Consider the following 17925-nt stretch of genomic DNA (forward strand, 5'->3'; position numbering starts at 1 on the left):
CCTGAAGTGATAGAGAGTGATCAAGGAACTGCGTTCACAGCTGAAGTGGCCCAGGAGATATTGGCCGCACTGGGGACTCACCTTGCCTTTCATATCGCGTACAGACCACAAAGTAGCGGCAAAGTAGAAAGTCTGAACTGCACATTGAAACAAAAAATGCTGAAAATGGCTCAAGAGACTGGTAGACCATGGCCAGAGACTCTTCCAATTGCCCTATTCAGTGTCAGACATACCCCTAGGGGGGCAGGAAAAGCTGTCCCCTTTTGAGATTTTGTTTGGGAGTGCCCCCAAGTTAGGACAGTATTTTCCCCAAGAACTTGCTTTGCAATATGATTGCTTGTCTGCCTATGTATCTGCTCTGTGTAAACACCTAAATGACCTACATTTTTGAGTATTCTCTTCACTTCCAGATCCCAGACAGATTCCTGGAAGTCATATCCTCCAGCCAGGAGATTGGGTTGTGGTGAAAAGGCATGTCAGAAAGACTCTGGAGCCCAGATTTGATGGCCCATTCCAGGTTCTTCTAACTACTCCTACGTCTTTGAAACTCGAGGGGAAGATATCCTGGATACACGCTTCACACTGTAAGAAGGTTCCAGCCCCCCACCCGGAGGCCTGCTTAGAATGATGTCCTTTCTGGTCTTCCTGTTGGGAGGGGGTATGGGTCTTGTCAATGTTCATACTGGGCCTCGGATGCCTCGAGTGGCACATGGGTCTTCTGGGTAAATACCACAGAGCCAATACAGGTCTTTGAATTTGACTTTTGTGATGTTGCTGATTGCAGATGTCATGACAGTTCAATGTTTGATTTTGCTTCCCTGCGATACTATGTATGTATCACCAGGACTAATAATGAGTACTGTGCAGCCTGGTCCGATGTACTCACTAATACAGGAGTCAGCTGGGGATACAAACCAGCTGAGGGGATGCAAAGAAAGAATAAAAGGGGAAAAACTCTTGTAACCAGAATGTATTTGAATACCAAGAATATGGGAAAAACTCAGCTCAGAACATGTCAAAAATATCCCAAAGATCAAGGGGGGCCCCTGGGTTGTCATCCATTGATACTGACAATAGAATCCCCCCAAACCAACAGACTTAGGAATGTACAGTCATGGCCAAAAGTTTTGAGAATTACATAAATATTGGAAATTGGAAAAGTTGCTGCTTAAGTTTTTATAATAGCAATTTGCATATACTCCAGAATGTTATGAAGAGTGATCAGATGAATTGCATAGTCCTTCTTTGCCATGAAAATTAACTTAATCCCAAAAAAAAAACTTTCCACTGCATTTCATTGCTGTCATTAAAGGACCTGCTGAGATAATTTCAGTAATTGTCTTGTTAACTCAGGTGAGAATGTTGACAAGCACAAGGCTGGAGATCATTATGTCAGGCTGATTGGGTTAAAATGGCAGACTTGACATGTTAAAAGGAGGGTGATGCTTGAAATCATTGTTCTTCCGTTGTTAACCATGGTGACCTGCAAAGAAACGCGTGCAGCCATCATTGCGTTGCATAAAAATGGATCACAGGCAAGGATATTGTGGCTACTATGATTGCACCTCAATCAACAATTTATAGGATCATCAAGAACTTCAAGGAAAGAGGTTCAATTCTTGTTAAGAAGGCTTCAGGGCGTCCAAGAAAGTCCAGCAAGCGCCAGGATCGACTCCTAAAGAGGATTCAGCTGCGGGATCGGAGTGCCACCAGTGCAGAGCTTGCTCAGGAATGGCAGCAGGCAGGTGTGAGCGCATCTGCACGCACAGTGAGGCGAAGACTTTTGGAAGATGGCCTGGTGTCAAGAAGGCCAGCAAAGAAGCCACTTCTCTCCAAAAAAAACATCAGGGACAGATTGATCTTCTGCAGAAAGTATGGTGAATGGACTGCTGAGGACTGGGGCAAAGTCATATTCTCCGATGAAGCCTCTTTCCGATTGTTTGGGGCATCTGGAAAAAGGCTTGTCCGGAGAAGAAAAGGTGAGCACTACCATCAGTCCTGTGTCATGCCAACAGTAAAGCATCCTGAGACCATTCATGTGTGGGGTTGCTTCTCATCCAAGGGAGTGGGCTCACTCACAATTTTGCCCCAAAACACAGCCATGAATAAAGAATTGTACCAAAACACCCTCCAACAGTAACTTCTTTCAACAATTCAACAACAGTTTGGTGAAGAACAATGCATTTTCCAGCACGAAGGAGCACCGTGCCAGAAGGCAAAAGTGATAACTAAGTGGCTCGGGGATCAAAACGTTGACATTTTGGGTCCATGGCTTGCATCCTCCTTGAACTTGTGGTCAATCCTCAAGAGGCGGGTGGACAAACAAAAACCAACTAATTCTGACAAACTCCAAGAATTAATTATGAAAGAATGGGTTGCTATCAGTCAGGAATTGGCCCAGAAGTTGATTGAGAGCATGCCCAGTCGAATTGCAGAGGTCCTGAAAAAGAAAGGCCAACACTGCAAATACTGACTCTTTGCATAAATGTCATGTAATTGTCGATAAAAGCCTTTGAAACGTATGAAGTGCGTGTAATTATATTTCACTACATCACAGAAACAACTGAAACAAAGATCTAAAAGCAGTTTAGCAGCAAACTTTGTGAAAACTAATATTTGTGTCATTCTCAAAACTTTTGGCCACGACTGTACGTTGTGTGGAAATATCTATCTGATAAATATGGGCCTTGGGGACAGTTCCACCTTTACCCCTTAAGGAATCTGACCAGTGTCAATTTAAGTGGTGATAACTTTAAAACGCTTTGACTTATCCAGGCCGTTCTGAGATTGTTTTTTCGTCACATATTGTACTTCATGACACTGGTAAAATGAAGTAAAAAAAAATAATTTTTTTTGCATAAAAAAATACCAAATTTACCAAAAATTGGGAAAAATTAGCAAATTTCAAAGTTTCAGTTTCTCTACTTCTGTAATACATAGTAATACCCCCAAAAATTGTGATGACTTACCATTCCCCATATGTCTACTTCATGTTTGAATTATTTTGGGAATGATATTTTATTTTTTGGGGATGTTACAAGGCTTAGAAGTTTAGAAGCAAATCTTGAGATTTTTCTGAAATTTACAAAAACCCAATTTTTAGGGACCACATAATAGAAACCACCCAAAAATGACCCCATTCTATAAACTACACCCCTCAAGGTATTCAAAACTGATTTTACAAACTTCGTTAACCCTTTAGGTGTTGCACAAGAGTTATTGGCAAATGGGGATAAAATTTGAGAATTTCATTTTTTTTCCTAATTTTCCATTTTAACCCATTTTTTCCACTAACAAAGCAAGGGTTAACATTCAAACAAGACTGTATCTTTATTGCCCTGACTCTTCCGTTTACAGAAACACCAAATATGTGGCCGTAAACTACTGTACGGCCACACAGCGGGGCATAGAGTGAAAGGTGCGCCGTTTGGTTTTTGGAAGGCAGATTCTGCTGGACTGTTTGAAGAATTTGAAGCCCCCTGATGCACCCCTAGAGTAGAAACTCCATGAAAGTGACCCCATCTAAGAAACTACACCCCTCAAGGTATTCAAAACTGATTTTTACAAACGTCGTTAACCCTTTAGGTGTTGCACAAGATTTAATGGAAAAGAGAGATACAATTTCAAAATTTTACTTTTTTGGCAGATTTTCCATTTTAATATTTTTTTTCCAGTTACAAAGCAAGGGTTAACAGCCAAACAAAACTCATTATTTATGGCCCTGATTCTGTAGTTTACAGAAACACCCCATATGTGATCGTAAAATGCTGTACGGTCACACGGCAGGGCGCAGAAGGAAAGGAATGCCATACGGTTTTTGGAAGGCAGGTTTTGCTGGACTGTTTTTTTTGACACCATGTCCCATTTGAAGCCCCCCTGATGCACCCCTAGAGTAGAAACTCCAAAAAAGTGTCCCCATTTTAGAAACTACGGGATAGGGTGGCAGTTTTGTTGGTACTAGATTAGGGTACATATGATTTTTGGTTGCTCTATATTACACTTTTTTTTTGGTTATTTACAACATTCATCTGACAGGTTAGATCATGTGGTAATTTCATAGAGCAGGTTGTCACGGACACGGCGATACCTAATATGTATACAATTTTTTTAATTTATGTAAGTTTTACCCAATGATTTCATTTTTAAAACAAAAAAAAAGTTTTAGTGTCTCCATAGTCTAAGAGCCATAGTTTTTTCAGTTTTTGGGCGATTATCTTAAGTAGGGTCTCATTTTTTGCGGGATGAGATGATGGTTTGATTTGCACTATTTTGGGGTGCATATGACTTTTTGATTGCTTGCTATTACACTTTTTGTGACGTAAGATGACAAAAAATTGCTTTTTTTACACCGTTTTTATTTTTATTTTTTTACGGTGGTCACCTGACGGGTTAAGTCATGTGATATTTTTATAGAGTCGGTCGATACGGACGCGGCGATACCTAATATGTATACTTTTTTTTAATTTATGTAAGTTTTACACAATGATTTCATTTTTGAAACAAAAAAAGATGTTTTAGTGTTTCTATAGTCTAAGAGCCATAGTTTTTTCAGTTTTTGGGCGATTATCTTAAGTAGGGTCTCAATTTTTGCGGGATGAGATGACGGTTTGATTGTTACAATTTTGGCATACATCCGACTTTTTTGATCACTTTTTTTACCTTTTTTTGGGACGTAAGGTGGGCAAAATTTCAATTTCATCATAGTTTTTTATTTTTTATTTTTATGGAGTTCACCGTTCGGGTAAAGTAACATGACCGTTTTATAGATCAGGTCGTTACGGACACGGCGATACCAAACATGTGTAGGGAATTTTTATTTTTTTTCATTTTTAATCAATGATAAATGTGTTTTAGATTTTTACTTTTTTTCACTTTTTTTTTTACCCAGACCCACTTGGTTCTTGAAGATCCAGTGGGTCTGATGTCTGTATAATACAGTACAGTACTCTATATAGGGTACTGCACTGTATTTTACTTACACTGAACAGATCTATGCCTTCAGCATCTGTTTAGCACCATGTACAGCAGGACGCCTGAGAAGGCGTCCTGTTGCCATGGGAACCTTCCCCGTCTGCCACAACTTCGCAGACGGGGAAGGGTGAGGACGGGGCTGGCGGGGGGCTGTCTGGAAGCCCTCTCCCTCTCCCATCGGGGGGCTGCACAGGCACAGCAGCCCCCCGATCGGAGAGGGAGGGAGCTCCCTGAGCTGTTAACCTTTTCCATACAGCGGTCCGTACGGACCGCAGTATGGAAAGGGTTAAACGGTTGACATCGCATCACCGATGTCAGCCGTTTATACCAGGGTGTCAGCAATTTGCTGACACCCTGGCATACCCACTGTACACCAACGATTATTCAATGGAAGGCGGGCGGGGGATTGCGATCCCGCCTGCCGCACCGCCCGCCTCCCGCACCGCCCGCAACCCCCCCCCCGCACCTCCCACCGGGCTAAAATCATTCAGAGGTGCAGGGGAGGTGATAAATATATATTTTCGCCACACTAAAGTTTCTGATCGCCGCGGTCAGGGACTGCGGGGATCAGAAACTGCAGAAATCGCAACAAACCGCAGGTCACGGGACCCCCCCCCCCCGCGCATTTAGCCGAGGTGCCTGCTCAATGATTTGAGCAGGCACCTTGTTCCGATCACAGCCGGCCGGGCGGCAGTGATCGGAACAACACATGACGTACTGGTACGTCATGTGTCCTTAAGGACTCGGGAAACATGCCGTACCGATACGTCATGTGTCCTTAAGGGGTTAAGGACATCGCAGACAGGCCTGTCCCAAATCCCACCCCAGTTCACTGCCAATACAAGAGCCCAACCCCTTGTTACCAGGGAAAGTAGCTAGACCCCTCTTTACTGTAGAGGAGACATTGGCAGTGGAAACAGGAATTTCTGACTGTAATTTTTGGTTGGAATGGATGAAGTACACGGTATCACAGGTAAACATATCTGGGTGTATCACCTGTGCCACAGCTAGACCACATTTAGGAACTGTGCCCCTTCACCGAAGTCTCATCCAATATTCATGTTTTACCAGCATGTATGTGAATCAGACTGCCGACATGACTGAATGCAAGGTTTGGGAAGAGAAGTTCACAATCTTAAGAGAAACCCCTGAACCTGGGGGAGGGATAACCATATACAAAGGGAATTACACCTGTTTCGAGATAGAGGGCAAAAAAGGGAAAAACATGGGCAGGTTTCTTGAAGGATATTGTGGAACTGTGGTGAATACCACCAGTGAACCCTATCAAAGTCATTTGATGAACCAGACTCAAGCATTAGGGGATGTGATCTGGTTGTGTGCAGATATGAAACTGAGGACAAAGTTGACAATTGTCTGGCATGGGCAATGTGCCTTAACCCTAGTGTTGATGCCCATTCATGTATTTAATCCCCTTTACTGGAGGAAAACCATTGAGAAAATAAGAAGCCCTGGGTTAGGATTTGGTTCTGACCAAGAAGAGAGAGTGGTGAGGAGAAGGCAGAACACCAGCCCAGGAGGAAGCCTAGATTTCCACGTGTATATACAGGGAGTGCAGAATTATTAGGCAAGTTGTATTTTTGAGGATTAATTTTATTATTGAACAACAACCATGTTCTCAATGAACCCAAAAAACTCATTAATATCAAAGCTGAATATTTTTGGAAGTAGTTTTTAGTTTTAGCTATTTTAGGGGGATATCTGTGTGTGCAGGTGACTATTACTGTGCATAATGATTAGGCAACTTAACAAAAAACAAATATATACCCATTTCAATTATTTATTTTTACCAGTGAAACCAATATAACATCTCAACATTCACAAATATACATTTCTGACATTCAAAAACAAAAACAAAAATAAATCAGTGACCAATATAGCCACCTTTCTTTGCAAGGACACTCAAAAGCCTGCCATCCATGGATTCTGTCAGTGTTTTGATCTGTTCACCATCAACATTGCGTGCAGCAGCAACCACAGCCTCCCAGACACTGTTCAGAGAGGTGTACCTGTTTTCCCTCCTTGTAAATCTCACATTTGATGATGGACCACAGGTTCTCAATGGGGTTCAGATCAGGTGAACAAGGAGGCCATGTCATTAGATTTTCTTCTTTTATACCCTTTCTTGCCAGCCACGCTGTGGAGTACTTGGACGCGTGTGATGGAGCATTGTCCTGCATGAAAATCATGTTTTTCTTGAAGGATGCAGACTTCTTCCTGTACCACTGTCTGGTGGCAGTAGGACTGGGAGTTGAGCTTGACTCCATCCTCCACCCGAAAAGGCCCCACAAGCTCATCTTTGATGATACCAGCCCAAACCAGTACTCCACCTCCACCTTGCTGGCGTCTGAGTCGGACTGGAGCTCTCTGCCCTTTACCAATCCAGCCACGGGCCCATCCATTTGGCCCATCAAGACTCACTCTCATTTCATCAGTCCATAAAACCTTAGAAAAATCAGTCTTGAGATATTTCTTGGCCCAGTCTTGACGTTTCAGCTTGTGTGTCTTGTTCAGTGGTGGTCGTCTTTCAGCCTTTCTTACCTTGGCCATGTGGGTGTAGGGTGTTGATGTCATTAGACCACACCCCTTCTCATTACAGAGATGCACATCACCTAATATGCTTAATTGGTAGTAGGCTTTCGAGCCTATACAGCTTGGAGTAAGACAACATGCATAAAGAGGATGATGTGGTCAAAATACTCATTTGCCTAATAATTCTGCACTCCCTGTAGATGCTATAAGGGTCCCCAGGGGGGTCCCAGATGAGTTCAAAGCCAGACGTCAAGTGGCAGCAGGGTTTGAATCTTTAATCCCTATAGTTACTATAAACAAAAATGTGGATTGGATAAACTACATCTTTTACAATCAGCAGAGATTTGTGAATTACACCAGAGATGCATTAAAGGGTATAGTGGAGCAGCTGGGGCCCACTAGTGTTATGGCATTCCAAAATAGAATGGCCCTGGACATACTACTAGCAGAAAAAGGTGATGTGTGCAAAATGATTGGTGAAACCTGCTGTACTGTAATTCCTGATAACTTAGAACAAAATGGTCAGTTCATGAATGCCCTGAAAGGACTTACAGTTGTTTTCAAAATTATTCAACCCCCACTGAAATTGAGTGTTTTGGCCAGTTTGACATTGATTTTGATCATTTCAGTCATCTTGTTTACAATTAAATCAAAGAGGCACTTATAAGTCAGACAAATATAACATAACATTTATAATTAAATAACCACAAATGTCTTTTCTGTGCTCACATCATTATCAGTTTTATTCAACCCCCAAGTGACATTCAATCTTAGTACTTAGTACAACATCCTTTTCCAGTTATAACAGCTTTTAAACGTGAAGCATAGCTTGACACAAGTGTCTTGCAGCGATCTACTGGTATCTTCGCCCATTCTTCATGGGCAAAAGCCTCCAGTTCAGTCACATTCTTAGGCTTGCGCGCTGCAACTGCTTTCTTTAAGTCCCACCAGAGGTTCTCAATCAGATTTAAGTCTGGTGACTGCGATGGCCACTTCAAAATGTTCCAGCCTTTAATCTGCAACCATGCTCTAGTGGACTTGGAGGTATGCTTGGGATCATTGTCCTGTTGAAAGGTCCAACGTCTCCCAAGCCTCAGGTTTGTGACGGACTGCATCACATTTTCATCCAATATCTCCTGGTACTGAAGAGAATTCACGGTACCTTGCACACGCTGAAGCTTCCCTGTACCTGTAGAAGCAAAACAGCCCCAAAGCATGATTGACCCCCCCACCATGCTTCACAGTAGGCAAGGTGTTCTTTTCTTCATAGGCCTTGTTCTTCCTCCTCCAAACATAGCGTTGATCCATGGGCCCAAACAGTTCTAATTTTGTTTCATCAGTCCACAGAACACTATCCCAAAACTTTTATGGTTTGTCCACATGACTTTTGGCATACTGCAGTCGACTCTTCTTATTCTTTGGAGACAGCAAGGGGGTGCGCCTGGGAGTTCTGGCATGGAGGCCTTCATTACGCAGTGTGCGCCTTATTGTCTGAGCTGAAAATTCAGTACCCACATCTGACAAATCTTTTTTCAGTTCCTCAGCAGTCACACGGGGACTTTTCTCCACTTTGCGCTTCAGGTAGCGCACAGCAGTCGAAGTCAGCATCTTCTTTCTGCCACGAGCAGGTAGCGTTTCAACAGTGCCCTTTGCCTTGAATTTGCGATTGATGCTTCCTATGGTGTCTCTTGGTATGTTTAACATCTTTGCAATCTTCTTATAGCCATTGCCCTTCCTGTGAAGAGAAATCACCTCTTCTCTTGTCTTCCTGGACCATTCTCTTGACTTCACCATGTTTGTAAACACACCAGTAAATGTCTAGAAGGAGCTGAGTATCACAGTCCTTTTAAATCTGCCTAATTGGTGCTTATTATGCTTGATTGCTGCTCCTTGACATCCACAGGTGTTTTCAATACCTGATCGAAAACACTTGAATGAACCTCTGTTCTTAAGAGTGGTAGTCTTTAAGGGGTTGAATAATTGTGTCAATGAAGAAATCACAAAAAAAAAAAATTAATACTGTATTACAAAAACAATTGATGTCATTTTAGTTGCCTTTGGTTCTTTAAAAAGTCCTTGTAAGATTTCATTCTGAACACAATTACAAATGTACACTAAATTCCCTAAAACCCTTTACAGCATTGGGGGTTGAATAATTTGGAACACAACTGTACTTCTCTTTCAGAAGAGTTAAAGAGAAACTCTGGGGTGGATAGTTCATGGGAAAATTGGTTTGAAAACTGGTGTCACGGCCAGTGGTATGTTTTGTGACACTTTCCTTCACTTGGTTGCCCGTGGCAACGTGTGGTGTTGTGTGCATGTGGTGGCAGTGTCTCAGCCCTATGGCTGATCCCCAGGACAGGAGTGCCACGCATGCCGTTGCCCGCGGCAACAGGTGAAGTGTGTTTGTTTATGAGTGTATTCCCCTTTAAGTGTCCATCTTCCCTTGCCTGGTGTTGGAAGGGTTAAATCCCTACTGTGTGTGTGTGAACACTGGGTGTGTCTGTGTGGGTGTGGCCACTTGGGCCTATAAAGCCTCAGTGTATATCACTTGTCTGAGGGGTACTTCAGCCATGGTTAGCTGGAGCAGCCTCCTGTGTATTCCATCTGCCAGTGGGGGCCACCCTTGTGGTCATACTGTCACGGCTGAGGATGGGGAAAACCCTCAGCCGTGCGGTATCAAAAGATGGATGGTCAGAGCATGGCCAGGACAGGAATAAGGGAGAAGGTCACCTCCTACACATCCCTAATTCTGACCCTGTCTCCTAGCCATATGAGCCAACCCTGATGGTGGGAGGGCTCATACACTGGAACCTGATATTCCTGCTCGCCCTCAGGGTGGCCCTGGACTAGGAGCTGGGTAGACAGCCCGTTCCTCCTGGACACGGAGGAACAGGAGTCTAAAGTGGCCAAGCTACCTTCGAAAGAGGGTGCAGCATGCATCGCCATCTATGTGGGGTGCATGCGCGTTCTCCGGAGGGAGAGCGTTCCGGGGATCACCGTTAACGGCGCGGTTGGTGGCTTTTCCCCGCCACCGTGCCTTCCGTGTCCGTGTTGGTGATCCCATGTCCCTCTCTACGTTCCTATCTCTGGTCGTCTGCTGGCAGCATTCCGTTGGTGTTCCGGCGGTGTGCTGGTTTGGAGTGGCTGTTGGCAGCGACTAGAGTAGGAACTTGAGTAGAGAGTGGACGCAGTGTCAGTGCGGTCTTCCCGGGCTGTTTCTTTGCTTTGCTCTGGTTCCTTGGTGTTTAGTAGATGTTTGTTTGGTCTTTGTTTATTGCAGAATATGGTTTCCTGGGTTCCCGTGTGATGTCTGTGTGTGCGGTGTCCTTTGTGTTGTTTGTGGACAGCAGCACTTGCACGTGGGTTCCAGGTGGTGTGTCTGTGGCAGGTAAATGTGGTACTAGTCTCACTTACCTGTCACTGCCATATGTCTGTTCATGTTCCCCTTTCTATGTAGCTTGGCCACTTTAGACTCCTGTTCCTCCGTGTCCAGGAGGAACGGGCTGTCTACCCAGCTCCTAGTCCAGGGCCACCCTGAGGGCGAGCAGGAATATCAGGTTCCAGTGTATGAGCCCTCCCACCATCAGGGTCGGCTCATATGGCTAGGAGACAGGGTCAGAATTAGGGATGTGTAGGAGGTGACCTTCTCCCTTATTCCTGTCCTGGCCATGCTCTGACCATCCATCTTCTGATACCTCACGGCTGAGGGTTTTCCCCATCCTCAGCCGTGACAACTGGATTAAGAATTGGAAACAGACCTTGTTACCAATTGGAATGGTTATAATCATGGTGTTATTGATCCTTGCATTAGGAGGCTTCTACTCAAAGCCGTAGCTGAGGCTACCCCAGAGATAATCATGAGAGAATTCCATGAGGATGGGAGACAAAGTCCACTCAGCTCTGTTGGTTCCTCCCCTGCTTACGACGCCACCTGGAGATCATCGACCATAGGGACTGACATTTGACTTTCCCATGCTAAGTCCAGTGTCATGGGAGTCTATAAACTAGCCTAGGTTGTCATGGAAGCTGGTGAAGAGGATTTGAAGCATGGGGACAGATGTGCTAGACTTTCGTTAGGGTACTGTAGTTGCCCCATTCCAGTTATTACTTTAGTTGCCCTCCTCTGGACCCTCTCCAGCTCTGCTATGTCTGCCTTGTTTACAGGAGCCCAGAACTGTACACAGTACTCCATGTGTGGTCTGACTAGCGATTTGTAAAGTGGTAGGACTATGTTCTTATCACGGGCACCTATGCCCCTTTTGATGCAACCCATTAACTTATTGGCCTTGGCAGCAGCTGCCTGACACTGGTTTTTGCAGCTTAGTTTGCTGTTTATTAAAATTCTTAGATCCTTTTCCATGTCAGTGTTACCGAGTGTTTTACCGTTTAGTATGTACGGGTTACTTGCATTATTCCTTCCCATGTGCATAACCTTACATTTGTCAGTGTTAAACCTCATCTGCCACTTATCTGCCCAAGCCTCCAATCTATCCAGATCCCTCTGTAGTAGTATACTGTCCTCTTCAGTGTTAATTACTTTACACAGTTTAGTGTCATCTGCGAAAATTGATACTTTACTATGCAAGCTTTCTACAAGATCATTAATAAATATATTGAAGAGAATAGGGCCCAATACTGACCCCTGAGGTACCCCACTAGTGAAAGTGACCCAATCTGAGTTTGTACCGTTAATAACCACCCTCTGTTTTCTATCATTGAGCCAGTTACTTACCCACATACAGACGTTTTCTCCCAGTCCGAGCATTCTCATTTTATATACTAACCTTTTGTGTGGTACAGTGTCAAATGCTTTGGAGAAGTCCAGATATACGACATCCATTGATTCGCCGCTGTCAAGTCTAGAACTTACCTCCTCATAGAAACTGATTAAATTAGTTTGGCATGACTGATCCCTCATGAAGCCATGCTGATATGGCGATATTTGCTTATTTCCATTGAGATACTCTAAGATTGCAAACCTTCAAACAGTTTACCCACAGCCGATGTTAACCTTACTATAGTTTACAGGCTCTGTTTTTGGACCCTTTTTTAATATTGGCACCACATTTGCCATGCGCCAATCCTGTGGGACATACCCTGTCCGCAAATATCAGAAATAAGGGTCTTACTTACTTCCCTTAGGATATGGGGGTGTATAGCTAGATATTTACATAGTTCACATACCACAGTTAGTAAAACAATGCCAAGTGTTATCTCTTTTCTTATTTTTATATGTTAGCCAATGTAACAATGCCACATGCCTCAGCGGGAATGCCCCTCTGATGACTTTATAAACTGCTGTACTTCCTGTAATAAATGAGAATTTGCTTTGACTCCAGTGTGTGTGTCATAGTTATTCTCTTCCGTGCACGTAAAACCCTTGGCTAATTTGGAGCAGTAGAGCAAATGTGATCGGCCCTGATTAGGGGCATCTTTATCAAAAGCCCATTTGAATTTTCATTTTAACCTTATACTAACATTCAAATTCATTTAAGTGAGCAGTAGTGGGCATGGTGCAGCATGCAAAATGCTGTTATTTAATTCCTGACAGTGACTCTGTATGTCTACTACAGGGCGCTGTGCTTCTCAACATTTCCAACAGTTAACACAGGATCAAGTTTATGAAGTATATTATTCCAATAGATGGCGCTGTGACAGTAAAAGCTGAGTACTGGGCCAAATGCATAGGATAAGATTATGAATCTAATAGATGTGCCCACTTTTTGGGGAGTGAATTATACTTTGATTATATCATCAACTCTGCTGCCCTGTTAACCCCCTAGAAGCCGTAATAATTCGCAGCATCTATGGGTTTAATCCAATCTCTAGATAAAAATAAACAAAAGATTGCCAGCTCACAAGAAGTAAAATAAATCAAATGTAACTCATTTATTCCTAAACTTCTAAAATTGTGCCTAGAATTGGCCAGTCATATATAAAATAGTAAACTATTATATGCTAACATAAATATGACATATAGCAATATAGGAGCAATATAATTATGAAATCAATCAAAATCAATTATAAAATGAAATAGCAGTGTGGCTATAGTAGTCACGGTCCCTCCTTTATATTAAGCTGCGGAGCTCTCGCAGCTTACAATGTAATAATTAGACTGCAGCCCTTTGCGTTTTTCGTTATTATTCTCTTAATTGGTATACTTCCAACTGGATAATGGAAAGTTCTATGGGGCTTAAGTGAGTGTACCGTGTATTAATGCACAGTGATATATGCGTTAGATGTTAGTGGTGGGGCGCAGATCCACTTACATGTCCCACTTTTCGATCACCGGATTAGGTCCTCTTTTGAATAATTCTGGATTTTGATATTGTGGAGGTATATCGCAAATTATTGCAGGGGTGCAGTCAGTCTTCTAGCCAGACGCGTTTTAAAACCACATGGTTTCTTCCTCAGTGGCAAAATATTGTACAATGTGTATTTAGAAGACTGACTGCACCCCTGCAATAATTAGCGATATACCTCCTGTAGGGGTTTAGCTCTTCTCCGGGGGTGATTCACACAAATATCGTCCCCAGACACCAAGTTTCTGGTCCAAACATCACTTTATTTGGCTCCTCAGCAATCCAAACATAAATGGTACAAAATAAACACCTGCCCGGCTGGGCTCTAACTAAACATATAATATCCTGACTCACCTAAAGTCACAGTTCACACCCTGTGAACACAAGCGGCTTTGTCAGCCAATGTCCCACAGCCTCCTGGCTGTACAGAGCACAGTACGCCCACTGTCTCCAGTTCAGTATTTCTTGTGGGGGATTGGGGCTCAGTAGTCTGCCTGACTATGGCCCTGCGACCCTCCCAGGCGTCGCTGCGTCCCCCAACTCCAGGCTATCTCCCAGCCTTGTGGTCCCTCAGCCTTGCCCAGCTGAGACCACACAGACAGAGCCTCCAGGCCTCTGTCCACAGGTAACACACTACCCCCTTTCTGACACTCTGGGAGGTGCCTTATGCCAGGCTGATTACCTCCAGCTTCTCTCACCTGTGGTGGAACAGGGGTGTGGACCACACTATCCACCCCTTTCTTGCCTCTAACCTGAGTGAGACCTGTCACTGTCTCACACTCCACAATATCAAAATCCAGAATTATCAAAAGAGGACCTAATCCAGTGATCGAAAAGTGGAAGTGCGCATGCGCGGACATGTAAGTGGATCTGCGCCCCACCACTAACATCTAACGCATATATCACTGTGCATTAATACACGGGACACTCACTTAAAGGGAACCTGTCACCAGTTTTATGGTGTCCTAACTAAGGGCAACATAAATAAGTGATTGATTCTCTTAGCACAATGCTGGGTCACTTTCTTTAATTGACCCAGTCAATCTGCCAACATCTTGTATTGAAAAGCTCCAGCTGATAATGATGAGTCCTGAATATTCATGAGCTCCTGACTCTCCCCGCCCACCTGCTGCTGAATGACAGTTTGTTTCCATAGGAATCAGCATCAGGTGGGCAGGGGAGTGGCAATAGCTCTGAATTAAATATACGCTGGACTCAATGACATCACGCCGGACTCCAATCAGCTCATTAGCATGCGGCATCTTTGTGTGTATATTATGAGGTAACCATCTGTCACACCAGTAAGTGAATACATCTAAGGCACTTTTTAGTAGTTAATGATTGTATATAATTAGTTAGATTATAATCAAATATCCACATGACAGGTTCCCTTTAAGCCCCATAGAACTTTCCATTATCCAGTTGGAAGTATACCAATTAAGAGAATAATAACGAAAAACGCAAAGGGCTGCAGTCTAATTATTACATTGTAAGCTGCGAAAGCCGTGACTACTATAGGAGGGACCGTGACTACTATACCCACACTACTATTTAATTTTATAATTGATTTTGATTGATTTCATAATTATATTGCTCCTATATTGCTATATGTCATATTTATGTTAGCATATTTTATATATGACTGGCCAATTCTAGGCGCGATTTTAGAAGTTTAGGAATAAATTAGATATATTTGATTTATTTTATTTTTTGTGAGTTGGCCATCTTTTGTTTATTTTTATCTTTGTCTAGCTATTGGATGGTAGCAGGCCGTGCTCTATTTCGGTGAGCTTCCCATAATTGTTTTGTGTATACTTGTTTTTGGCATTAATCCAATCTCTCTCTGCCTTAGGCTACTTTCACACTAGCGTTTGGGTGTCCGCTTGTGAGCTCCGTTTGAAGGCTCTCACAAGCGGCCCTAAACGGATCCGTCCAGTCCTAATGCATTCTGAGTGGAGGCGGATCCGCTCAGAATGCATCAGTCTGGCACCGTTTGTCCTCCGCTCAGCAGACGGACACCTGAACACTGCTTGCAGCGTTCGGGTGTCCGCCTGGCCGTGCGGAGGCAAACGGATCCGTCCAGACTTACAATGTAAGTCAATGGGGACGGATCCGTTTGAAGTTGACACAGTATGGCTCAATTTTCAAACGGATCCGTCCCCCATTGACTTTCAATGTAAAGTCAAAACGGATCCGTTTGCATTATCATGAAAAAAAAAAAAAAACATTTTTTTTTTGTTCATGGTAATGCAAACGGATCCGTTCTGAACGGATCTAAGCGTTTGCATTATAGGAGCGGATCCGTCTGTGCAGATACCAGACGGACCCGCTCTGAACGCAAGTGTGAAAGTAGCCTATTGAGTGAGTATGTGGTGGCTGTTGCTCCAAAAAAGTACCAAGAAGCTTAAAAAGTCACAAATTATGGTACACAAATGGGTTGCGCCATAATCGGTGACTTTTTTACAACTTTTTTTTTAACGCCAGGTTTAGATATTTTCTACCTCTCGATATTATCTAGACATGTACATTAGACAAGAATTAGTTTGCCATTGTGTAGTTAAAAGACAGAATTGCTCACCTGATCTAAAGATTTCTTTTTCTTCTTCTTCTTCCCCCAACATCCTGAACTTTCAGTATCTTTGCTATTGGTCTCACCACAAAGCAATCCATCAAGTTCATCTGTTCCAATTTGCTGTCCCTGAGAAGTTTCTGCAGCTAGCCGGTAGGAAAGGTTTCTCAGAATGCACACACAGTTTTCCACGGTCTTAAAAGAATTTTAAAAAAATCACAATTGTAGATTTATAAACAATTCTAAAAACTCAGTTTATTGAAAATAAATTGACAAGGATAAACAATACACGTTCATTACAGGCATAAAATCCCTACACAAAACTATATCATCAGCATAAACACAAATGAAGGTAAGTCATAAAGTATAATTATGAGCACAGCACATTCAAAATATCCAACAAAATGTGAAGAGCAGGACATAAAAATGGTGGAAGTGTATGCACACACAAATTTTTCTGGACATCCACTATTCTTGTATACTACCTTCTCATACATAAGCTCTTTACAATAGTTTTCCAAAATGGTATAGTTGAAATTCAGGGCCATCCACTTCATAGCAATGTCTTTGCAGACCAAGAATAGAGAATAACCTAGAAAGAGTCTTTAATGATAAGTCAATATATTCTTTCCCAGCAGCCCCAGAAGGCAAGTGTCTGCAGTTTGTATAACTGGGATACCCACTAACCTCTAACCTCCGTCAACATGTTACATGTGACAACCTGGGTGAGATAGTCTATCCATTTTAAATAATCACACAAGGTTCAAATATCACTGATGGAAAATATATAGCTGCAATAATGTATTGTTTGCAGCTGCCAAGACATGCAAATTAGCTTCCACATTTATAGACAGATCTTCATCTGACAAGGAAAGTGACACCTGTTTCCTGGCCAGTGGTAGCGATGAACCCAACAAGTGGGCAGTAGTGATATGTGAGTAAAGAAGGGAAATGGGTCCCTGATGATCTTGACTCCATCACACCACAGTCAGAGGGTAGGTAGAAATAATATAATAATACGAAATTCCTATACAGGGCATGTCTCAACTGCAAGTATTTATAAAATGCAGCATAGGGTAAGGCCTCATGCACACGACCGTATTTTTTTGCGGTCCGCAATAACGGGTTCTGTTTTTCCGTGATCCGTGACCGTTTTTTCGTCCGTGGGTCCTCCTTGATTTTTGGAGGATCCACGGACATGAAAAAAAAGTCGTTTTGGTGTCCGCCTGGCCGTGCGGAGCCAAACGGATCCGTCCTGAATTACAATGCAAGTCAATGGGGTTTGACGTTGACACAATATGGTGCAATTTCAAACGGATCCGTCCCCCATTGACTTTCAATGTAAAGTCAGGAGTTAATATACCATAGGATCGGAGTTTTCTCCAATCCGATGGTATATTTTAACTTGAAGCGTCCCCATCACCATGGGAACGCCTCTATGTTAGAATATACCGTCGGATTTGAGTTACATCGTGAAACTCAAATCCGTCAGTATATTCTAACACAGAGGCGTTCCCATGGTGATGGGGA

The 17925-nt window shown here is 43.0% G+C and overlaps 1 protein-coding gene across 1 annotated transcript in view; it reads right to left on the minus strand.

Moving 5' to 3' along the window:
• Positions 1–17925, minus strand: part of CTNND2 (catenin delta 2) — a 1763242-nt gene that overhangs the window by 742531 nt on the left and 1002786 nt on the right. The window contains 1 exon segment of the mRNA XM_040431740.1: positions 16405–16590. Within this exon segment, the coding sequence (XP_040287674.1) occupies positions 16405–16590 (186 nt within the window).

Source organism: Bufo bufo, chromosome 5 (genome assembly GCF_905171765.1).
Source record: "Bufo bufo chromosome 5, aBufBuf1.1, whole genome shotgun sequence".
In the NCBI taxonomy this organism is placed as follows: Eukaryota; Metazoa; Chordata; class Amphibia; order Anura; family Bufonidae; genus Bufo; species Bufo bufo.